Here is a 25,430-nt window from a genome sequence, read left to right as displayed (position 1 = left end):
CCTGCCACATTCCCTTTGGGATTCTTTAGAGTCATTTATGACGGCTGTTGAGGCTGCTGCCATGAATCAGAAGAGCAGACCTCCTGGATTGCCGCCTCTGTCCTCCCTCTCCTGCTCTGTCTCAGGCTGCAGCCATTAAAACCACACAGTCCATTTTCTGTGGTATTAAACACCATGTTTCTGATTACGGGCATTTTGCCAGTTTTACGATCTGTTACAAACAGCCCCCCACCCCACCCCGCCGGCCCCAGCATCCCCTTCCACCCTGCTTTGCTCCCAGACTCCATTCTGGCTTAGTGGGCTGTGAGCACCTGTTTTCGGCATTTCACTGAAATTTACGGCTTGAAAAATTAAAGATGCTTTTATGCACCTTTTTTATTGTGCCTTGTAACAACCTAGAAGTTAAAACCAGAAGGGGGCCAAGAGAACTCTACGTAGCACGCCGTTCAATTAGGGTAATGCGTAGAGAAGTACTTAGGCCAGGGGGTTCTCAAACTTGGGTCAAGGACCTGTGTCTGGGGCTGATGAGAGTTGTGGTTCAACAACATCTGGGGGGCAAGTTGGAGAACGCTTCTATCAGAGCAGCAGTACTGCCCCTGCTAACGGAGCAAAGAGGCACCTTTTAAAGTGCCGGCACTCTGATTTTTAGCTGGGAGAGAGCAATTGTTCCCTTTTATCCCAGCACAGTATCTCTTTTCTGATTGCTGTTTGCTGGTGAGCCCTTCTGGGAAGCACCTTCTAGCTTTTTCTACACCAACCGCTTTTGAGAACTTGTGCTGCACACAAATATCCACAACGGTAATGGTAATATTTGAGCCTGCTCCATCCCTCGGGTCACTATCAATATGAGCCTGTCCAATCGCTCAAGCCAGCACCAGAGGCCTTGCTCCATGGGAGGGAGCGTTTCCAGCCATTATTAGGAGGAACTCTCTCCAGTGTCACACCAGTTGATGTGCCAGCAGAGGGCAAAGTCTTGTTTTTTATTGCAAAAGGCATCAGAAATATGAACCTCATTGCTCTCCCGCTTGCTTGCTATCTGTCTGCTGCTACTTTTGCAGCTCTTCCTCCTTGTGCTTTTCATGCTTGTGTCTTATGCTAATTTTATGACGGATCCATGGGTCTGATACATTTTGTTGTCGGTTTTTTGACAGCCGCCTAATAAAATCGCATCTATCAAATTCTATCTTATTGATAGAAATGCAGGGTAGTGTTAAGAATAAGAGTATCCATGGTTTACCTTCTATGTTGCCACCTCAAGACTCTGGAATGCGCTCCCTGCTGAAATAAGAACCTCCCCATCACTGACAACTTTTAAAAAGACTCTAAAGACGCACTTATTCACCCAAGCTTTTAGCTGGATTTGTGGTTTTAAATTGTTTAAAGGTTTTAATTCCTGTTTTAATTTGTTTTATGTTGATGTAAGTGCTCAGAGACGAAAGCTTGGGGTAGTGTACAAATATAAGAAAGAGAGGGAAGAGGGAGAGAAGGAAGGAAGGAAGGAAGGAAGATCTCTATCCCATATTTCCTCCATGAGCTTAGGGTGGTGTATACCAGGACTGGGCATCAGGTAACTCCCCAGCTTATCTGATATAGCTCTCCGGATCTCTGAGCTTTCTTTTCCTGCCCCTCCCCTCCCTTTCCTTTCAGCCCATATTGCAAATTTGATTGGCTGACTGATTGGGGGCATGGCCATGCCCTTTTTAATCTCTCTCTCTCTCTCTCTCTCTCTCTCTCTCTCTCTCTCTCTCTCTCTCTCTCTCTCTCTGGTCAATTGCTCTGAGTTGCTTTTTCTTCCCCCACAAAGCAACTTCCCTCCCATCCTTCACAAAATTATCCTGGAATTCAGTACTTTTGATGTTGTGATATCTTTTCTGGTCAGTGCACATTTTGGTACAAGCTGCCATTTTGTGACTGGCTCCACCTCCTCAAGCCACGGTTTTGTGCTGGTAGCTTCCAAGGTTCCCAAGGCAAAAAGAAGGTCGCTTTTGGAAGCTTAAGTCTGCCCAGCCCTGGTGTACAGGATTCTCCCCTGCTGTTCATTCTTATTCCAACCCTCTGAGGTAGATGAAACTGAGGGATAGTGACTGGCCCAGGGTCGACCTGTGAGCTTTTCAGATGATTGAGTGGAAATTTGAACCCAACACTTCCCAGTTGCAGTCCAACATGTTAGCACTGCATTGCAGCGGCTTTCAGAATGAAGCAAGATGAAACCAAGCCTGAGCAGGCAGTAACTATGGCCAAATTCAGACATATCGGGAATCCAGAGGTCCCTTCACCTCCGGTTTCCTGGGACTCGCATCCGAATTCAGGAAACTGGAGTTGAAGGCGAGAAGGGACCCATGGTTTCCCTCTGCAAACTCCACTCCAAACCTTCAGGTGAGAGTGGAGTGTTGGTGGCTTCAACTCTGGTTTTGCAGCGCCAGCGTTACATCCAAACACTGGCACTGCCGTTTCAGCCCCATGGAAACAGAGTTGAAGGAGGAAACTCCTCCCTCAACTCCTTTTAATTATTTTATTTTATTCCATCCCGCCTTTCAGCAGAAGCTTCCAAGGTAGCTGACAAGTATTGTGGTTTGTTTTTTTCAATTCAGCATTTGGCATTGATATGAGAATAATAGAATGTTAACCATCACAACTTTGATTGGTATATTGTGGCTTTAAAAAGAATGAATGAATGCTGTAGAATTTCCTGGAATATGAGCAGAGGTCTGGAGGAGCAGAGTAGCTTAAAGTTGATTTTTGTTGTTACTGATTAAGTAGTATTTGGACACTTTTGTGCATTCCCGCCTCACCCCCGCCCCCATGGGTTATAAAACCCTTGTGGGACTTTTTGCAGAGCACAGGTTTTCTGCTGAGACAACGGTAATTTTGTGATGATAATACCTGGGAGAAAAGCATCCACTATCTTACTGGAGTGTCCCAATTGCTTATCCCCCCCCCCATTTCTGTCCAAGGGATAGTATTACTAGTCGCAGTTCCTGCCCTTGAAAGGAAAACAGAAGCATTCCCTTCATTCAGATATGGAGAGGGGTAGACCATCCCGTGGTTAAGTGTGCCTGCAGTGGCTGCAATCAGTTCCCTGGCGTGATAATGATACGTATTACCTACCACCTCCTCCCCTTCAAAGCGCGATATGGAGTGTGAGCTAATTACTCCTGCCAGGTGGGGAAGTGTTACTAAATAGGTTCCTGAGCGCCTTCATCCTGGGAGCTCCCCACTGCCAGCCTGAACCAAAATCCAGGTGGGTCTTACGGCAGGGAATGGGCTGCAGGGCAAGATTGGGACTGCAGACACGAAGGCAGGAGACACCCTGAAAGACCACAGAAACATAGAATGTTAGCGTTGGAAGGGACCTTTAGAGGTCCTCCAGTCCGGCCCCCAGCTCAGTGCAGGAAATATTCTTGGAAGCTGCAGGGGTTAAGGGCAAAAGTCTGGGAATATTTTGGTGAGGGTTGTCTATCGAGAACTTCATGGATTGTGGAGGAGAGCTGGTCCTGTGGTAGAAAGCATGAATTGCCCCATTTGCTAAGCAGGGTCCATCTTGGTTTACATTTGGATGGGTGACTACATGTGAGCACTATAAGATAATCCTCTAGGGGATGGGGCCAGAGCTCATACTTCTGCCTGCATGCAGAAGAGTCCCGGTTTACTCTCTGGCATCTCCAGGTATAGCTGGGAGAGATTCCTGTCTGAAACCTTGGAGAGTTGCTGCCAGTCAGTGTGGACAATACTGAAGTAGATGTACCAATGGTCTTATTTGGTATAAGGCAGCTTCCTCTGTTCATTCCAGAATTGCATGGCCTGCTTGTAAAACATAGGACCTGTTCGGACATAATGCCAAACCAGAGGTAAACATAGCCGAGGTTGGAATTTGTGATTGTCCGAATGTGTGCACACACAACCACAGCTCCATTTTCTCTTCCAAACCTGAATTTGAATCCTCAGTTTGTAGTGAGTTTCACTGCTGAAACCTGTGTCCGAATTCTGCTGCCACTGTAACCTGGGTTTTGTGTGTAAGCTCTTCCCACAACCATAGAGAGGTCAGCTAAGAGCAGCCCAGAAATGCGTTGGTTCTCAAGCGGCCGCGTTTTTCGCTGGTTGCTTCTTGGAGCTGATACTCCGCCCTCTGCTGTCTCTTTACTGCTCCTGTTGCTGCTTGGCAACAGGGATGTCACGTCCCTAGAGTTCATGCATTTAAAGAGGCAGAACCACATTGGAGAAAGCCCACTTTCCCCTGCGTGTTTTTTACCCTGCAAAAAGTGGATAGGAAGACAAGAAGGAGACAGCAGGCGATGTCCCCAGCAATTCATCACTGCCACACTTTGTGCACAAACACATTAAGCCCTAATAACTCAAATAATTGAATACATTTCTGACCACACACATCTCTATGGCCCTCAGGCCCTGCTTCCTTCCATCATAAGAATAAGGCCTTATGCAAGGCTTTATTTTCATGTGGGAGGTTTCCGTCCACACCTGTGCCCCACCTGTATTCCACCTTGCTTGTGTTATGCACGGTAGGGCCTTTTGGTTTGAGAGACTTCACCAACGTACCAGTGTACAAATGTCCCAGACCAGTACACCAAGGTATTTATGTACTGTTGAACTAAAGTCCAAGGGATCCCTCTGATGTGCCAATGCACACTTGGCCTATCAAAATGAGGGTGGGAGGTGGCCAGTGGATATGTGAGGAGACACAAGGATGTCTTTTGTTGGTTTACTTGAGGAAATAGGTATCAAGAATTACAATGAATGTTGGGTCCTGGTAAGCAAGGAATAATCCTTCTAACTGATCTACAAAGCAAGTCTAAGGACCATGCCATACTGCGACCAGCTAGAACCAGTCCTCCTGTTCAGGAAAGAGACTACCAGATCTCTAGGCAGATGGGGCTTCCAATGCACAGTGCAAAGGAAGACAAGTGTTTGAAGTAGAAATCCAAGGAGCTGACCACCCACAACAAAATATGAGACTGGAGCTAAGGACCATGCCATGCTGTGACCAGCTAGAACCAGTCCTCCTGAATCAGAGGGACATGATGCCCAGGAGCACAGCTGGGAGTGGACACCCCATCCCACAGCAGAAGCAAAGGGCAAGCCAGAAGGCCCGACCAGAATGCCAAGAAGCAGCAGGGGCCTTGCACAGGGAGCTATGCTGGCTACTGCCTTGTCAGCCACCACCAGCTCTGCCCGTCCAGGTAGTTGCGCGGTAGCCATGGCCATGGCGTAGCATGCAACTATGTCAGTGTTACAGGCTTGGGCCACAGAAGTTGCAGAAGCAAGTTGCCCAGGGATGGCAAGCCAGTTACGCGGGCCTCCCCTGCCCGTAGAGCACATGCATGAAGCTGCTGCCACTGCAGCTACCTGGGAAGGCCGAGAGTGCAGTGTACCTGCGCTTGGGCAGGTTGTGGATGCCCAGGGACAGACACTCCTTAGGCTCTGAGGAGGAAGGCGATGAGACACAAATTGAGGCCCTTGGACATCTAACGCCCACCCAACACATGGACGAGGACAGCCCAGGTTCCCTGCTAGAGCAGGAGCGTGTGCAGGATTCCCCACTCTACACACAATTTTCTGGAGCAAGAACAGGACACACAACTGTCAGAGGAACAAAACCCGCATTCCCTGACTGCTCGTTTTCTGGGACAAGCAGCAGAAGACACCAATAGGGTTCCCCCCCCAAAAAACACTATGTTCCTCCCAAGGTGTGACCCAAATGTAGACTTAGACTCGTGCTTGAGCACATCCTTTGGCTGGCTTTAGGAGAGCCTTAATCCAGCTGCCTAGATGGTCTCTCTGGGAAGACTCCGTGTTCACCAGTCTGGCAGATGTCTGTGGCTGACCCGCAGACCAACAAACTGCTTGTGCAAAGGGGCTTCACTGACCTGAGGCTGTTGCACTAGCTAGTTGCATTCAATCCAGATTAAGCATTTGCCTTTGAGAAACAAGGTTGCAACTTCCAGCACAGCTCGTATTTTTGCTGGGAACGTTTTGCGCAAGGGTACAATTCTGAGAGTCCTCTTGATTTTGCACAATTGCACACTCTTCATGCACTACAGTAGCTTTGTGCATTGTGCAAGCCCTTCAATAGTGTACTGTCAGTGTACTGTCTCCTCTGGAGTAAGGAGGCTTGATAAACTTGTCTCCCTTCTGGCAGCTGCTGCGTTGCCCGACACTTAATCAATTAATTAGAGCAATCAGTTTCAACAGCTTTTTAATTAATTCAAAAGGCATGCTCAATTAATCACATAACAAAAAATGGTAATCATTAGCTTGCTTGCCAGAAACTGCAGGAAGGAGGCCTCTTCTTAGAAGAGGCATCCCTGTTTTGTTTTAAGAAGAGGCATCCTCTTCTTAAATGGCCTCGACTACAACATAGACATATGCTGTCTAAAAACAAGGGAAGTGGTTTTCCCTTTATAACTCTTGTTTTAGTAATGTGCAGATTTATTCCAAATGGATCGATGTGAATTGATAAACAGGAATTTTGACTTATCAACTAAGTGGGTGATACTGCTTCTCATGGGTTGTTAACAACGACACCTGCACTTTGGTGATTTGCATGCAGGGCTGGCTCTACCATTAAGCAAGAACTAGATAAATTGGCTTTATTGCCCTAGTCTAAAAGCCTTGCTAAAATGCACATGCCATCATTAAACAATACAATAAAAGCCTTCCTGGAGAACAATAGACAATAATACCAGTCTGCAGGCCTTCCCAGTCATGCATTTAAACAGCATCTTCCAGACAATTCGTCAGTGCAGAATCCACAAACAGTTTCCTTAAATCTGTCACCAGCTGCTACATACAGCGTGTTAAAGAAGAATAAGGTCTGGTTAAGACAATTATCTGTCATGGTTAAGGCGTTGGCCAACTTGAAACTCTCCAGCTCTTGTTGGGCTACAACTCCCATCATCCCCCAGCAATAGAGTTGCCATATCCAAGGTTCCCAAATCTGAGTGGCCTAATTTGCCTATTATGCAAAGTATGCGGTGAGTAATTTGCAATTTATTTATTTGACAGATTTGTATACTTTCGCCGCCTTCTATGCTCTCCTATGTGATCAGATCCAGAGTAAAATCCCGGCAATCTGTGCAGCGCATTTGAAATCCGTGTAAATCCAGGTGGAATTTAGCAACCTGGTGGAGGAGCCAAAATCTGGGGGCTACCCTAAATTCTGGGGGACATGGCAACCCTACCCAGCAGGGGTGGATGGGGATGGTGGGAGTTAGGAAGTTGCCTTGTGCTGAGTCATTGATCCATTTAGCTCAGTATTATCTACTCAGACTGGCAGCGGCTCTCCAAGGTTTTGGGCAGGAGTCTCTCCCAGCCCTGGGACCTTCTGCATGCAAAGCAGATGCTCTGCCCGTGAGCTACAGCCCCATCCCCCAATGGGGAAAGCCAGTATAGCCAGGTCTAAACTCAAGGTGCGTGCCACGGAGGCATCTTGCTTTGGTGCAAGCGTGTGGTCCGAGGAGGCTGAGGTGGCTGTGCCTTGACTCACTCTTGTCATGTATGTACTCCAGAGTCAGTCACAGGAACATAGGAAGCTGCCTTCTGCTGAGTGAGACCATTGGCCCATCTGTCCCAATATTTGCATGAACTGGCTGTGGTTCCCCAAGTGTTCAGTAAGGCTTTTCTCAGCTTTGCCTGGAGATGCTGCCAGGGAGTGAACCTGGGACCTTCTGCATGCAAAGCAGTTGCTTTGCCAATGAGCGACGGCCCTATCCCATTGTTCAATAGCAGCTGGAGAACTTTAGGCTGAACACCCCTGGTTTTGATCATTGTGAATGAGCTGCCATGAGCCTTGGGCTTGTGCTTCCCCCCTCCTCAAAGACTGCCACCTGGCAATCAACCAGGTAAGGATGCCGCCATCCTGACCTGCCACCATCCTGGTAAGTCCACCTTTATTTGGCATTTGGCCTCCTCTTGAAAATTTGACAGGATGCCCCCCCGCCACACACAATTCACCCTTGCTCTTCAATAAGGCAGCAACCTTGAGGACCCATTTTGTCTGAGTCTTAATTTTTGCAGCATTCTCTTTGTGTGTACACAACTGAATTATATCTTCTGTTGTTAGTTGTTCTCACTTGGTTGTTGTCAGTTGAAGTTTCCTCCTGTGAGCATCTGGAGACGGGGAGGGTATAGACCTAGTGAATTAGGAATGAATTAAGTGCAAAACAATTAGCAGGTTCTGAGATGGCGATGAGTCTGAACATTCCAGGGGGCAATTCTTTGCTGTCAAGAAGGAAGGGGCCTGCTCTTTGATCTCCCAGGAGCCTTGGCATACCTCTGCAGAGGCCCAAGAAATTCCATCTGTGTTTCCATGCGCAGCTTTACGCATGTGCCCCATGCGCCTGGGTGCACAGAATCGTGGTCTCTGCTTGTTGCCTGCTAGACAGATGTTATTCTTTTAATTAAGGGCACTGGCGGTAATAAAATCCCCACAGAGTCCACGAAGGATTCATAGCCTTAAGCTCCGCTTGGGTTTATATGGGAGTGCGCGATGCAGTCAAGGGGAACTGATGTTAAATCAAGTCGGGAGACATATGGACTCGGTTAGAGACCAGTCCCCTTCCTCTCCTGCTCACATCATACTTCTGCCTTGGGTTAATTACTCATCACTCAGCCTAGCAACATATTTTCCCCCCAGCTGCTACCTTCTGAGGCTGTTTCTCAAGGCCCAGCATCACAGTGAGAGTGAGAATGAATGGCCACTTTTGCCAGATGTGTTGGCATGGACTGATGATCCTGAGCACCTTTGGGGCCGTAGAGTGTGTGCACTCGTACCTTGGCTCTTCCCCACCCCATGTTGTTTCCCACATTTAGATTGTATGCTTATTGAGGCAGGGGGCCACTCTTTGTGTTAAGCAACTCCATAAAGCATCACCACCATTGATGATGCCATGTAAGTAATAATAATGAGATTAGTTAATTCACTTACTAACGTTACAGACAGCTTTTCTATCAAAACAGTCAAAATGCTTTACAATTTAAAAAAAACCTTAAAAAATAATAGAAACATTGTAAGTATCTGCACCACCCAAAAATATGACCTTGGGTGCTGTACAGCCCTCAGGGACATATTTTCGAATGGCACAGGGCAGGAGAAATCAGAGAAAATCCCACCTTTGCATGATCACCTTGCAGTCTTACATGTAGTGGGGATGTTGGACACTTTTTAAAAAGAATCAAAAGTAGCCTCAAAAGGCTGCAATTCAAGATGGAGGGTCAGCAGTGTGCACTTGTGTACCCTTTCCCTACTGACTGAAATTTCTTTTGCTGAGACATGTTTGTACATTCACTAACACACTCTCTGTGTGTACGCATGGGTGTGTAAGGATACCACCATGCCAGTTACTGAGGCTGGGTTCACACGACACAGGATACACCAAACTGGCAGTTCCAGGCGTACACTCATGAGCCTGACTTCCAGTGTCCATGAACCCAACTTCCTGTCGTCATCCAAACCTACCAATGTCAGCATATTCTGCCCTTCTTGCAGTTATGAATCCAACATATTTAACCAAGATTTGAAGTTGGTTACAGATCTCAGGTTCGGAATCACAAGTAGAGCAGAATATGCTGACGTCGGTGGGTTTTGGAATCACAAGTAGAGCAGAATATGCTGATGTTGGTGAGTTTCGACAGTATGTCCAAGACGGGAAAGCCGTCTTGACACAAGAAGTTGGGCTCATGGGTACATTTGGGAACTGCCAGTTCCGCTGATAGTGAACCCGTCCTGAGATACTCAAGGGGCACATTTGTGTGTGTGTGTTTTAAAAATGCAGCAGCTGCGGGCTGCTCTTCCTTTCCTCCATTTCCAGTAGCCAGAGCAGCAGGTGTGATATTTTTTTCTGTCCTTTGCTCCCCCTACTTTTAGTACACCTATGATGGGGTGGAGATTAACAGCCTGCCAGTGGAGCTGACAGTCGTGTGGAATGGGAATTTCAACATTGACAACCCAGCACAGAACAAAGGTAACGAATCATTTCAACTTGTCCTTGGAAGTGGTAACCTTAGCAACGGGCCGCATCACTCCTTCCTCTTAACAAAGCAGTCACCGTTTCCTTTCACCGTCTACCACAGGGTTTTATTTATGCTCTCTGTAAATTACTAATTTTTGTTCTGGTTTTTCTCTCCTGTTTTGAGCCGCTGGAAAAGCAGCTCACTTCCCCCCTCTGTGAGTTTCTCTCTCCACTTTCCCCTCTCCAGACCCTCTTGACAGGGTGCTTCTTTCATTTAATGGGACCAGCAACTCGCCTCTGATCTGTCCAGATGACCAGAGATAGGACTTCTCTCCCCCCCGCACTCTTTATATAATTTCGGTGTCGCATTTCCTGCTGTTCACAAGCACCCGAAGTGGTTTGCAGCAACATGCGACACAATAAAATCATAACGACACTAAAATGGCCAACTAAAAATACCATCGTTGCAAACAATGTGACCATTTAAAAATAGACCGAGGGGCTCCTTTATGTGTTACACTGGCTGTGTGGGAAATACTTTCCTGTGGGCTCATTCCAAAGAATTAGGGCAGGTTAGAAACTGCGGTTAATGAGAACTTGGTTTCTTAGCTGTAGAATTTGGCTGCAGAATTATTATGCTTTCCCACCCATCATCCCCACCCCCAGGAACTTCTCCAGGGAGGGGAGCTGGTCTTGTGGTATGAAGCGTGAAATGTCCCCTTTGCTAAGCAGGTTCTGCCCTGGTTTACATTTGAATGGGAGAATATATGTATGAGCACTGTAAGATAAAGATATTCCCTTTAGAGGATGAGGCCGCTCTCGGAACATCACCTGCATGCTTGCATGCAGAAGGTCCCAACTTCCTTCCAGTGTTCCCTCTAACAGGGATTCCCAGATGTTGTTGACTACATCTCCCAGAATCCCCAGCTATAATGGCTTTTGTTTGGGGTTTCTGGGAGTTGTGGTCAACATCTGGGAATTGGAGGGCTAAAGGCCACCTCCAGCTTCAAAGACAAGATGCCTCTGAGTACCAGTTGCAGGGGAGTAACAGCAGGAGGGAGGGCATGCCCTCAACCCCTGCCTGTAGGCTTCCACCGGCATCTGGTGGTCGACTGTGTGAAACAGGATGTTGGACTAGATGGGCCTCCTTGGGCCTGATCCAGTAGGGCTGTTCTTATGTTCTTATGAATCCCTGGTAGAGGGAACACTGGTTCCTTCCCTGGTATCTGCAAGACAGGGCTGAGAGAGACTCCTGCCTGCAGCCTTGGAGAAGCTGCTGCCAGCCTGTGTAGGCAATACTGAGCTAGATGGACCAAGGGTCTGACTCTGTATATGGCAGCTTCCTATGGGCCTATGTCCCGGTGTTCTTGGCTGTTCATCCCCTCCCACCTTTGCCCTTCCCAAAGCAAGCCTTGCTCTCTTCCCCTGGTGTAGATGCCACAGCACCTCAAGATGTCTGTTCTTTCTCCCCGCAACAGTCCATCTGTACAAATGTGGAGCGATGCGTGACAGCTGTGGCCTGTGCCTGAAAGCGGACCCAGACTACGAGTGTGGCTGGTGTGAAGCCCAGAACCAGTGCACACTGAAGCAACACTGTCCCAACCTGGAGAGCCGGTGGCTGGAACTCTCTGGAAGCAGGGGCAAGTGCACCAACCCCAAGATCACAGAAGTAAGTTGTTCTCCAGCTTTCTCCCCGCTCCTCCGTCCTCTTGGTTTGGAACCTACTGAGGCTGTTCTCACGATGAAGGGAAATCACAGAAGCCTGTTTTCAGGTTCTGTATGGAAATTACATGTCAGCAGTCAGACAAGGACCATGTTCTGGAGCAAGAAGTCAGTACTCTCTGCATTTGGCTCTGCTACATGAGCACTCTCTGGTGTGTGACTGCTCTTGTGACTTCCTAAGCCTGTTTTTAGATTGTGAGCCCTTTTGGGACAGGGGAACATCTTGTTTGTTTGATTGATTGTTTGTTTGTTTATGTATTATTTCTTTTTCTATGAAAACCCTTTTGAGAAGTTTTGTTGAAAAGCAGTATATAAATCATTGTAGTAGTAGTAGTAGTAGTTCACACGACCAGTGGTGCTTTTTAAACTGGACTTCCGGGCAGAGGTCCAGTCCCCTGCAGGCCCGGGGGACCTCCAAACACTGAGTGTCCACTCATTTAAGTTGTAGGATTGTCCATGCAAAATGTAGTATCTCTCTACCAGTCAGTGGGAAGTACCTTATTCAGAATCTCTTCAAAAATACAAAAAGAAAGAAAAGGCTTTCCCACTTTCCCTGAGCATGTTCTGGTGTTAAAAAATAGTTGACTGCAAATCATCTGGGGGCAGGGGTGGGGGCAGTGGGGGGAAAAAGGCCTTTAGGTCCAGGCTCCAAAATTACCTAGGTAATTTTGCACACAATCAAGAACAATCAGGAGAAACCTCGTCCCTTAGTTCAGGAGCTGTGCGTGCTCCTGATATTTGATTGTCTGTGAGTTATAGACAAGGTGGGAGACATTATCTGTGATCCTGCGCTAAGCAGCATCTGGGGCGGAGGGCTCCCTCCTACCCAGAAACTCTACCCATGCCTTTAACAAGGTAGGAGGAAAAGCCCCTCTGACCCAGCTGCTGCTCGGCACACCATCACTGCTGGCACCTCCGACCTTATTTTTAACTCTCACACAGTCACAAAATGAGAGAGCACACATCTCCCAAACTCAAGTGGGAAGCTTCTCCCACCCTCTCCTTGTTCATGTCAGTGAGTCCACTGCATCCCGGATTGTGTAAAGTGGCCTGAGACGGAGCTACAGGGCTTGTGCAAGGATGACCTTTTGTCTCCTTCCAGCTCTCTGATCCTACCAACAACAGGCCACGCGAGAGCTCATTTGGATGGCTGGATTCAGCTTAGGATTCCATCACTGATGGAGGACGGCTGCCGGCAACCCTGAAACGGAGCCCAGGAGGCTGAGGTTTAGCTGGAGCTGCTCTTCCAGGGCTCTGCCAAGTAGCTAATGATCAAAGGCGGCCTGATGTCATCCCAGCTCCTGTGTCGCCTTGCCGTTCCCACCAGGGACGCTGCCAAAGCTCTCAAGTGTCAAGAAGATTGCAGTGAAACCAAGATTGTCTCCAGTGAGTCTCTTTGCAGACTTGCTCAAAAGCTAAAGAGTGTGTGTGTGGGGCGGGGGGAGGGAGGCGGAGAGAAAGAACTCTGTGCTAGCCTGTTTGGATTTCAGTTGGGAAATCGGCTTATTTTTTTCCCTTGACAATATACTGTTCCAAAATGCGTACGATCAGTGGCTGTCCAAGGACTTTCATAGCTCCCATGGAGGAGAGCTGGTCTGGCGGGAGCAAGCATGACTTGTCCCCTTAGCTAAGCAGGGTCCACCCTGGTTGCATTTGAATGGGAGACTAGAAGTGTGAGCACTGCCGCCGCCCCGGCTTTTCAAGACTTCCCCCACCCCTTTGCTTGTTCCCATCAGATTCCTCTTTACAAGTATAGCCCCTCGAACGGCCGAATCGGTCCTGGGGCCAGCAGTTCAGTTCGAGTTTGGTTTGGATTTGAACCAAACTGCAATTTTCCGTTCATGCACACCCTTGGTCTCAAATCCAGTTCCCAACTTGATGAGCCCCCACGCTGCCTTAAACAGCCCCAACGTGGAGTCACGGCCATCCGGTCATCACTAGCCACTTCCCTGACAGTTGATCTTTACAGGGACCCAGTGGCTTTTCAACCATACTCATTCCCCATTACCAAGAAGTACGACTTGGGCATGTGTGCCTCTGGCTTGCAGGTTTATCTCTGTTCCCCACTCCCCATCCAACTGGCCATCCTACTGGATGCCCAGGGGGCTCCACTCAAGGACGCAAAAAAACTGTTGGATCCTGTGAAACATATGAAGATAGGAAGCAGCCTTATACTGGTCTAGGGGCAGTGATCCTAGAAGTCTCCCAAGACGTTTACATTCTCGCCTATTGCCCACAGACAGACATGTGGATTGTTTCTGTTGTGAATACTCTTTGATCAAACAGGCTTTGCAGGTTTTCTAAGTGTATACAAACCTGCAAGGCTTGTAGGGCAAGTCTGGAAAATATATCTGTGGGGAGAGAACATGTTAGTGTTTTCAAATTTTCCACCTTCAAATCTCTTCTCTGTACATTGTTTAAGGCTACTATCCTAAGTATGCTTAGGATTAATCTGTTTACAGTCTGTTTAGGAACACAGCAAGCTGCCTTATGCCAAGTCAGATCATTAGTCCATCTAGCTCAGTATTGTCTACACTGACTGGCAGCAGCTCTCTAAGGTTTCAGGCAGGAATCTCTCCCAGCCCTACCTAGAGATGCTGCCCGGGATTGAACCATGGACCATCATCATGCAAAACAGATAGGAACAAACATAGGAACTCAGGAAACTGCCATATACTGAGTTAGACCATTGGTCTATAGCTCAGTATTGTCTTCACAGACTGGCAGCAGCTTCTCCAAGGTTGCAGGCAGGAGTCTCTCTCAGCCCTATCTTGGAGATGCCAAGGTGGGAACTTGGAACCTTCTGCATGCAAGCACGCAGGTACTCTTTCCAGAATGGCCCCATGAGTGGCCCAAAGCTCACATGCATTTCCTATTCAAATGCAAACCAGGGTGGACCCTGGCTAGCAAAGGGGAAAATTCATACTTGCTCCCACAAGACCAGCTCCCCTCCCCTAGACCACCTCTACCATAGAGCTATGCCCCCCTCCCATACCTCACTGATTGCAAGATGTGAGATCTAGCCACATCCAGCCTCTTGCTACTAAAGTGTTCTTGCTTTCTGGCCATGCTGAGAATGAAAAACTTTCCAAAGGACCTCATTAGTATGCATTCAGCTTCACACATAAGCTGATGGGATCTAAATTGGCAGTGACTAGACAGGAAAGAGATCTCGGGGTCATGGTGGATAGCTCAATGAAAACATCAACTCACAGTTCAGCAGCAGCTGTGAAATAGGCAAATTCCATGTTAGGGATTACTGGGGAAGGTTTTGAAGGTAAAATGGCCATTTTCATAATGCCTCAATATAAATCGATGGTATGGCCATCTTGAGATGCAGCCAGGATATTCCAAAACAAGGTATTGCGGAGCTGGAGAAGATACAGAGAGGGGCAACCAAAGCGATCAAGGCATGGGAGCAAATAGTTTGGGCTTTTTCACTGAGAGGGGAAAGATGACTCAGGGGATGTGGTTGCAGTTTACATCCCTGGGGTAACATCCACATCTCTACACTGTAGAGTGTAGAGAAAGCAGATAGATATTTTTCTTCTCCCTCTAGCACAGTGCCAGAATTCTGGACTAAAAGGGTCTTCTTTGGCCTGACACAGCAAGGCTCTTTTATTCTTATCTACTCAGAGGCCTTCTTTATTTCCCCCTTGATGGTTTTTCCCTATCACTAGGAAACCTGCAACTGAAGGATAAGATGGTCTGTGTGTCTCAGACTGAAGCTGGTTCAGATGAAACCATCCCCTGCAGATACAACTAGAAAGGGGCCGTGCAGAAGGTCCCAGGTCCCATGAAGGTCAGTCATACTGAGCTAGATGGGCCAATGATCTGACCCAGTAGAAGGCAGCATCCTGTGTCCCTATGACATGCTGGGAGGGTGTTACAATGGGCACACTCTCAGTGCACACCCTTCCCATTCAGGTGTGCCAGGGTCTGTATCATCAGAACTGCCTCCATAGCAATTACCTAGGAAAATGTCTTCTACTGAGTCCGTCCACCGGTCCATCTAACACAGTATGGCTTATGTTAACTGGCAGCAGTTCTTGAGGAGGGTCTTTCTCAGCCCTTCCTGGAGATGCTGCCAGGGATTGAACCTGGGACCTCCTGCATGTAAAGCAGACGCTCTGCCACTAAGTTATGGTTCCCATTCCCCATATTTTCTGCTAAAGGTGGTGGTGGTGGTGGTTGTTTTGCTAAAATACCCGTATTTCTTTGGCCTGTCAATAGTCACCTTCTGTTTTTTATAAACCATGAAGGAAGCAGGATGAAGTAAATAGGGATCCTCTCTGGCTTTTTTTGCTCTTTCTTTTCTGCATAGAGCTAGAGCATTGCCAGACCTTCCTAAGACATTTCACTCGTCTTATTGAGCTTTTTGGCTTCTCTGCAGACTACAGGCTATAAGGTTTCCTCTGAGGAAGGACACTTAAATTCTCTTTGATGTTCACTTTCAACAGATTTTGGTAGTGACTCTCCATTTAGGCAAAGCAGCAGAGATCTGTTTCTTCCTGCCTCTAGATTAATGATTTTCAGACTATTGAGGAGTCAGACGAAAAATGCTTTCACGCTCTGTTTGTTATTTATTCGCTTTAAAAATGAGTTTTGCTTTCATTTTGGACAACCCAGAGCAGCTAAGAATAAAATGACAGAAATCACAATATTGACAAAATTGAAATAAACAACCAAATACAGCAGCATAAAATAATCAGCAACAAATGGGGTTAACCGCCGGCAGAGCAACAGAAAAAGTGCCCCCCAGTCACCCTCACCCAAAAACCCTCCTTCAAAAGCCGTATCTTGATGAGAAGGTGGAATGAATTTAATGATGGGCTTCCTTAAGGAGGACATTCCACAAGGGTGGTGCAGCAACTGAGAAGGCCCTGCTCCTTGTCCCCACCTGGGGACAACTCAACAGCGGAACTCAGAACAGGACCATTGATATTGATTGCAGTGTATAGGTAGAAAGATATTGGAGGAAGATGGTCTCAAGGTATCCAGATCCTAAACATTTAGAGCTCTGAAGGTAAGAACCAGCACCTTGAGTTGAGCTCAGAAACAGATAGGCATCCAATAAAGATCAAAGAATACTGGAGTCATTTGCTTCATCTGATGTCCCTCCTGTCGCATCCCGCAGGCAGCTCAAAGGGATAGGTCGCTTCAGTAAGGTTCGGGTCAACCTTTCTGGGCTCCATGTCCCTGCCCAGAAAGTGAGAGCCTTAAAGGGGCAGTCTGGCACTCCTCTCCATTTGATCCTGGCTGCTAAGCCTTTTGTTGGTATGGAGATATCAAGAGTACAACCGTGTGGAAGGGACCAGTTCTTCAGGAGGGTTAAGTTCCAAGGGTGCTGTGTTAGGTGGACGGATTCTGAGGATGCTATTTTAGGGGGCTCCATTTTGGGGTTTTTGGTCCAGGCTCTGCCTCTTGGTATCAGTGTCATGGATTGGGTCTCATGCTGGTCCTACTTCTTCAGGGTCAGACGCAGAGTTCCTGCTTGGAGGAGTGAGGGTTGTGAAACTGGCATTTTTGGTCAACTGAAGTTTCTGGACATTTTTCAAGGGCAGCCCCATGTAGAGTGTGCTACAGGCCGAGACATTCTTGAGACAAGCCTGGCTTTACCACCCAACGCAAATTTGGCAAGAGTCTCAGGGAGAGAGAAGGGAGGCCACATCGGCCTAGCCTCCATTAGAAGGCTTTCCCCCCTTGTCTTGCAACAGATCCAGACAATCTGCTGCTGGAAAGTGTGTGTGTCTTTGTATAGAAGGGAGTGTGCATGGAATTCTAAGCCATTCTCTCATGTGGTTAGATATATCGCTATGGATTATATTGCACCTAATGATGCGTCTGAAGCAACTGGAGAGAGAAAATCCCCCACTAACTAAGATCCAGGAAATACCAAAGCGGAGGAAGAGAGAACCCGCCTGCTCCCAAGCACCCTCCATTCTCCGCCATGGTCTCGTTTTATTTATTGGCACCCATTTTTCTCTTGCTACTCATTGAAATTGAAGGAGTATAAAAATTGCTCCTGCACAAAACACTGTTTAAAAATGACAAGCCAGCATGGTAATGATACGTTGGCATCCGCAGTGGGTGTCAGTTGTGACAGGTGCCACTCATGCCTTAAAGGATTTACAGCGGGGAGGGGAGGCTTGGCAGATGGATGTTCCTCCCCGCGGAAAGGAAGCTGAAATAGGTAGAGACCTGCCCTGTGTTTTGCAGGGGGCTGCCTTTGAAAAGGGTTGGGAAACTGCGGCTGATTAACGATGCTGCTGTCAGGGTGCTGACAAGGACCCATGGCTTGGAGCATGTTGCTCTGCAGTTCTGCTTTGCCTTCTGGTTCATGTTCAAGTCTGACTGAGTGCTCATCATTACCTTCGGAGTCGTAAGTGGTCTAGGCGAGATATTCAAAAGGCCACTTGCCTCCACGGGATCCTTCCAGTCTTTCAAGATCATCAGCTGAGGCTGCGCTTCATGTCTCACTCCCATCAGATGTGCCGTGCAGTTGAATGCTACCTGAGACAGGGCCTTCTCAGTTGCTTCCCCCAGGCTCTGGGAAGTTCCTCCCTCAAGAGACCCATCTGACCCCTTCCTCGCTGACTTCCACAATAAGTGAAAACCTTTTTTGCTTTGGCAGGCTTCAGCTGATTTGTTGATTTAATTCCTCCCTGCCATATGACACATTATGTGTTTTGTTGCTACATAATTTCATGTCATTTTGCATGTTGTTGTTGTTTTACTTAATTTTATTTCTTTTTGTTTTAATGTAAGCCTCTTTGTGGGTCTTTTGATCAAGAAGCAGTGCAGAAATGATGGTAATAATAGCTGATTAGGGGTGTGCATGAACCAAAAAATTTGGTTAGGTTCGAATTAGAATCACTTTGAACTGAACTGAGTTTCTCTGAACCGGTTTGATCAAACTAACCAGCCAGTCCAGTCCATTTGTTCAAACTGGTTTGGGCAGCCAATATACTTGTAAAAGACGATGTGGTGTGGATCCGGTAAAGGTAGCTCCTTCATTGGCAGCTCGATAAAGGAGTGGGGAGCACGCTTGTTGGGGCCGTGCCAGGGAGGGTGAATGGTGGCGCTGGCAGCCATGCTACCTGGGTAAGAAGCTTTTTGCCTCTCTTGCCGCCCCTGCCTGGCCTCCCCATACCATACTGACTGGTTCGCCCGAACTGGACCTAGTTTGGTTCAATCATGGACCAAACCATCCCCAGTTCAGTCCATGATCGAACCTCCAAACCAGCTCTGGTTTGAGGCAAACTGGTTTGGCACGAACCATTCATGTACACCCCTTTAGCTGACATCCAGACTAAGTCCATAGCAGTACTCCTGCCATGCCAAAAGGCTAATTAATTTCAATAAGATTACTCAGGATTAATTTAGTCTGGATGTCAGCTAATAATAGTGAAAATAGTGGCAGACATCCAGACTGACGAAACACTTGTGCAGCCGTGCTGATGCTGTGCTAGCTAGCCACACTGTGTTGGGAGCTTGCATTCCAGTCTCTGTGTGTGTGTGTGTCTCTCGCTAGGCAACCTTTCCTTCCGTTCATTTACATTGCAGGGAATATTTGCTCCTGAGCGTGAGAGCTAAACTTTGGGATTTTGCACAGCTGTGCAGTTTTCTTGCAGGCACACATTTTTGCTTTGTGAATGCTTCATTAGTTTGGATGTCAGCCAATAATAATCATAATTCTATGCCTCTCAGCCTTTTATTTCTTAGGGCACAAGGTGGCTTGGCGCTTGCTGGATTCATAATCTTCTTCTCAAATGAAATCCAACAAGTTCCCAGGAGCTCTAAAACCCTCTGTAATCAAGGGCAGGAAAAAATGCTCTGGACTCCCACTGGCCAACACAGCAGGGTAACTAGCTTAGATTGCGAGCTCTTTAGGGACAAAAGTGGATGCGAATAAAACTGCAGAGCTGGACATATAAAAATACATAGATAAATATCATCAACTTGATGTGAGATTCTAACGTCTCCTATAGAATTTGTGGCACTGTCGCGGGAGAACTGGAAGAAGCAGGGCCACTGTAGAGAACTGGGGCTTATACTAGCTGTGTTACTGCACATCATATTGGCCGGTGGGATGCTCTGGGCTCATTCTGGAAGGTTGAGATGTTGGTGATGCAATGTGCATATGAACACTTCAGTTCTCTTCACAAAGACCCTTTACTGCACAAAAGTGTTATGAAAAGTTGGTACAAATCAATTACAAACATTTCAGCATCCATGCCATCACCAGTCTTTTTCTGTGCTTGATTGTGAGCTGATGCTGGCATCTATGTTGAAATGTTTGTAATTGATTTGTACCAACTTTTTATAAAACATTTGCACAATAAAGGGTCATTCTGGAAAGACATGAAGTGGACATCAACCATAGAGTAATATATTGACAATTATTACAATACCATTGAATTAAGTAAAAAAAAATTCTGTTTCAGCAAGGCTTAATTATACTGGCAAGGTGGATCATGAAAATAGAGATGAATCCAGTCCACATTTGTACTCAGTCCTTGTTGTCTTTCAGCATCCCACTTTTACCCCCATTTCCCTATTTTTGCCAGTCTGGGAGGCAGGAAATGAGGGAGCAAACTACTCAAGAGGCACAATGTCTAAATAGCCTTTGATAATAGGAAATGGCAGGTAGGAGGCATCCATTTTGTTTGGGGCCTAAAATAGCAGCGGGTTGACCTGGGCCTACAAGAGCAGAAGTCACCTGAAGCGAAGGCAGTAAGGATGTGCAAATCAATTGCAATTCAAATGATTCGACTCAAATCTGGATGATTCAAGTGATTCAAATTCAAATCGTATCACCCTGTAAAGGGGCAATTTGATTCATATTTGAATTGAATTTTCAAAATTTGATTCAAATTCAGTTCAAGAGCTGTTTGGCACCTTTAAAAAAAAACAAAAAAAAACCCCATTCAGATCCCCTTGATTGGTTTTTAAAAGGTGCCCAAAACAGGGTAGAATTGATGAGATTTGGATTGGATTTGAATTTGAAATGAATCGAAAAATTTGTTTCTTGCTCATCTCTAGAAGGCAGGGCAAGACCTCTTGAGAAAAATGTACATGCCCTTCCAAACTTCACAACAGGATGTGGCTTTTCTCTTGTTTTCTCTCAACTTTTCTAACATGTTTTTCCTTCCCCTAGATCAGCCCGGTAAGGGGACCCCGAGAAGGAGGGACCAGAGTGACCATCCGGGGAGAAAATCTGGGCCTGGAGTTCCGGGACATTGCATCACAAGTCAAAGTGGCCGGAGTGGAGTGTGTTCCCCTTGTTGAAGGATATATCCCAGCAGAGCAGTAAGTAAGGGCTGCAGGGCAAATGGTGCCTAATGGAGGACTCTGCTTGAGGTGCATCATTGGCATACTTTATATTTAGCTTCTGGTGGTCATGGGAGAGGGAAAGAGGACTGTGCAGTTCACCTTGAAATCCTGCTCAACTGCCCCCTAACAGCTTCTGAGATTTTGCCAGGCATTGCCTACACATTTTCAAGCCTAATTTTCAGTCTTAAGGACTGGAAACTTTGATTTTTTCATAACATGAAAGCTACGGTTATCAGATGAATTCTGACACTCAGTATGAATTGTGCATTTGACTGCAGAGCTGTAGAATATTCACAGCTATATCCATTGCTTGCTACAGATTGTTTCATTTCATCATTTGCAGGCACGCTGATGCCTCTGATCACCACTTGTTCTGCAAATGGAGAGCTTCTGTCCTAATTGCAGTGTTCGGGGATTGTAATGTATAATTGGGGAGCTGGAAACTGTTTGCAGAAGGGAACAAAGAGGGAGGGGAAAGCAAAAAGAGGAGAAGATTTTTCCTCCAGAGACCTTCTCTCTCTTTGTCCTCTGCTCCATACATCTCTCTGACTCCACAGGCAGCAGTGAAGCCCCTCTTTGAGCCAGGAAATGCTGAGCTTGTGCAGAGGGGCCCAGGGGGTCTTCCCTTAATTTGGCTGCAGACCCTCTGCTCAAACTGGATACAGAGGTGCCAGCTGCAGCTGGCTCTGTAGAGCTGAGTCTAGGGAGTAAGGTATCATTGTTTGTTTGTTTGAATCTCTCTCTCCCCCCCTCTCCCCCCCACCTGCAACTGGTAATTTACTTTAATTCCCCCATCCCTTTCGACTAAGGCATCTTGTATTATTTTCTCTGAATAGAGATTAAAGAGGATGGAAGAGAGGATGCGTTCTTGTATGACTCCTCTTTTAATGTCTATCCAGTCTATTTCTGCTTCTCCAATTTTAATTTTTGGGGTTTTTTTGGTTCCAGTATGCATCATTTATAACTTTAATATCTCTTATATTGAGTCCTGTTCTGTATAACAACCCTATTAGTTTGTCGTGTTTGACTCTATCAAATGCTTTTTCATAGTCATTAGAGCATAGAAAAACAGGTATATTCATCTCGAGTGTTTTTTCAGCAATTTGTGTTACCAAAAAGATTGCCTCCTGATCTGAATTGCATTTTGCCAATCAATTTTTCAATTTTCATGTATATTCTATTATGTATTATTTAAAGAAGGTTCTGCTTATGTGGTTTAGGAGGCTGAGTGTTCTATGTTCTGAAGGTTTATGAGTGTTTGGTCTCTTGGGAATGGGTACTATTATTGATCTGTTGAAATCTTCTGGAGCTCTACCATTTCTATAGATGTTATTGAAAATTGCAGTTCTTTTACTTCTTCATCTCCTCTGTTTTTAACTATTTCTATTGGAATTCTATCTGGTCCAGTGGATTTGCCTTCTTTGGTATTATTTATAGCATGTCTTACTTCCTCTTCTAGTATTTCTGGCCCTTCAGCCACAGGTACTGTTTTTCCATTCTTTCATCCTCATAAATGGTTCTGATATATTCCTCCCATTCACTCTTCATTTCTTCTTTATCAGTTGTAATGCTTCCATCATTTTTCTCTTGGTATCCCATTCTGTATGTATGTTTTCTTGTCATTTCCTTGATTCTCTTGTGGATTCTCTTATTATGATGTTTTTGCAACTGTTCCATCTCTTCTCCTTCATCCATTTTCCTTTACAGACTTGATTCCTTTCTGAATTTGGTTGTTGAGTATTTTATATCTTTGTTGGTTTCTGTTCTTTTATTTTTTCCTCTCGTCCATCAGGACTAGTATATCTTCTGTCATCCATTCTTTCCTTTTGTTGTTGTTTTTGTAGCCAATGATTTTATCTGTGATCTCTATAATTATGTCTCTCAGTCTTTGTCACTGTTATTCCACATTTTCAGTTTATGCCTTATATTTTTTAGTAATCCTTGATTTTTTCTTCTATCTCATTATTCAGCTTTTGTGTTTTGCTTCTGTTTTTGAATTTGTCAAGATCTAGCTTTCTTTGTTTATCCTTTTTCTTTTCTATTTCCTTCAATTTTAGTTTAAATCAAATCTTTATTGTTACGGTCATTCGACCAGCAAAATTCAATTTTAGTTTATTGTTGCTTATGAGAAGGTTATGATCAGATACACAATCAGCGCCAGGGTATGATTTTGTTCAACAGATCATATTATTGAATCTTTGGTTTATATAAGAATATAGTCTATTTGATTTCTGATTATTCTTCCTTTTCCATCTCTTAGTGAGGTCCAGGTGTATAATTTTCTTGGAGGTTGTTCACTCCATGTGTTAGCTATTGTTAGATTGTATTTGGTACCCAATTCAATTAGCCTTTCTCCTCTTTCATTCCTGTTGCCAAGGCCAAATGGTCCTACTACGCTGCCTTATCGTCCTCTGCCCACCTTGGCATTCCAGTCTCCCATAATAATTGTTGTTCCTTGAGATCTGGTTGTCTTCAAAGCATCTTCAGTTTCCTCACTGAGAGCTTCACACTCTTGGTTGCTTGCATCCGTCATTGGTGCATTGATTTGCATAATGTTTGTTGTGACTGGTTTGGTGTTTAGTTTCATGATGATCATTCTGTCCAAGTAAGCTTTATAGCCTTCAACAATATTGGCAGATTTATTGCTTAAGATGATACCTACTCCATTATTATGAGTCTCTCCTCCTGAGTACCAAATGGTATGTTTGTCTTTTTAAATTATTCCTGAGTTAGTCCATCTTCACTGACTCCCAAGATATCAGTTCCTATCTCCTCAGTTTCTTTGATGACATTTTCCCTCTTTGGTAGAGGCTTCATATATTCCAGGTACCAATTTTGGTCTTTCCGCAGATTCTTAGCACCCCTTGGCAATTAAGGTCTGATGGAGACTAGGGGCCATGGTTTTTGATGTATCAATCATGGTTTGCTGGTATATATGAAAATTAATGTAGTGGTTTCCCATTGCCTTCTGCAGCACAGTACTATAGCCACTTGTGTCACTCCGACTGTCTCTGTAGCTTCCTAGCTCTGAACCCATCCAACATCACTTGTCTTTGGCCTCAGGCGAGCATCACCTGATAGGTGGTGCTGCCCACTTTCAGGGATGTTTAGACCTCCCAGTCTTGAGTAGCCACTCCTAGCACGAAGAGCCAACATTAACTCCACCTGCCTCCCCAGGTAGGGATCTCTTTGATGGGTACTCACAGCTGGGATCAGCTGCACCCATGTTTTTGTTTTTTTTTTTAATTAATATTTATATATCTTTTTAGCAAAAATAAAAATAAAAATCAAGGAAGTATATACTGCAAAAGGAATGAAATAATGATTCCCTGCCCCAAAGGGGCTCACAATCTGAAAGCAAAGAAGACCAAAGGGTGCAGGTATCATTTGGAGATGGCCTAGTTAATATCATAAATGCATCACTGAAGGAGGGGAGGGTACTCCTTGTTTGAAGGAGGCATTGATTAGACCACTCCTAAAGAAGCATTCTCTGGATCCCTTAGTGAATGACAGTTACAGGCCAATCTCCAATCTCCCTTGGTTGGGTAAGGTGATTGAGAGGGTGGTGGCCGACCAGCTCCAGGCAGTCTTGGAGGAAACTGATTATCTAGATCCATTTCAAACTTGCTTTAGGGCTGGCTGTGGGGTTGAGACAGCCTTGGTCGGCCTGATGGATGACCTTTACTGGGGAATCAACAGAGAGAGTGTGACTCTGCTGGTTCTTCTGGATCTCTCGGCGGCGTTCGATACCATCGACCATGGTATCCTTCTGGATCGCCTGGGGGAGTTGGGGATAGGAGGCACTGCTTTGCAGTGGTTCTGCTCCTATCTCTCGGGTAGATTCCAGATGGTGGAGCTTGGTGACAGTTGCTCCTCAAAATGGGAGCTGTTATATGGAGTCTCCCAGGGCTCAATTCTGTCACCAATGCTTTTTAATATCTACATGAAACCGCTGGGTGAGGTCATCAGGAGATTTGGTGCTGAGTGTTATCAGTATGCTGATGACACCCAAATCTACTTCTCCTTTTCATCTTCAGGAAATGGCACTCAGTCTCTAAATGCCTGCCTACAGGCAGTAATGGGCTGGATGAGGGAGAACAAATTGAAGCTGAATCCAAGCAAGAGGCGAGCTGGTCTGGTGGTAGCAAGCATGACTTGTCCCCATAGCTAAGCAGGGTCTGCCCTGGTTGCATATGAATGGGAGACTTGATGTGTGAGCACTGGAAGATATTCCCCTCAGGGGATGAAGCCGCTCTGGGAAGAGCAGAAGGTTTCAAGTTCTCTCTCTGGCTTTTCCAAGATAGGGCTGAGAGAGATTCCTGCCTGCAACCTTGGAGAAGCCGCTGCCAGTCTGTGAAGACAATACTGAGCTAGATAGACCAATGGTCTGACTCAGTATATGGCAGT

General features: G+C 46.0%; 1 protein-coding gene across 7 annotated transcripts in view; it reads left to right on the top strand.

The window, feature by feature from the left end:
* Positions 1-25,430, top strand: part of PLXNA4 (plexin A4) — a 699,000-nt gene that overhangs the window by 541,137 nt on the left and 132,433 nt on the right. For all 7 annotated transcript variants that reach the window (XM_053255172.1, XM_053255171.1, XM_053255173.1 and 4 more), the window contains 3 exons: positions 9,881-9,977; positions 11,444-11,634; positions 20,848-20,999. In XM_053255172.1, the coding sequence (XP_053111147.1) occupies positions 9,881-9,977; positions 11,444-11,634; positions 20,848-20,999 (440 nt within the window). The remainder of the gene's footprint in view (positions 1-9,880; positions 9,978-11,443; positions 11,635-20,847; positions 21,000-25,430) is intronic.

The sequence above is a fragment of the Hemicordylus capensis genome, chromosome 5, assembly GCF_027244095.1.
Source record: "Hemicordylus capensis ecotype Gifberg chromosome 5, rHemCap1.1.pri, whole genome shotgun sequence".
Lineage (NCBI taxonomy): Eukaryota > Metazoa > Chordata > Lepidosauria > Squamata > Cordylidae > Hemicordylus > Hemicordylus capensis.
This window is presented reverse-complemented; position numbering and strand designations above follow the sequence as displayed.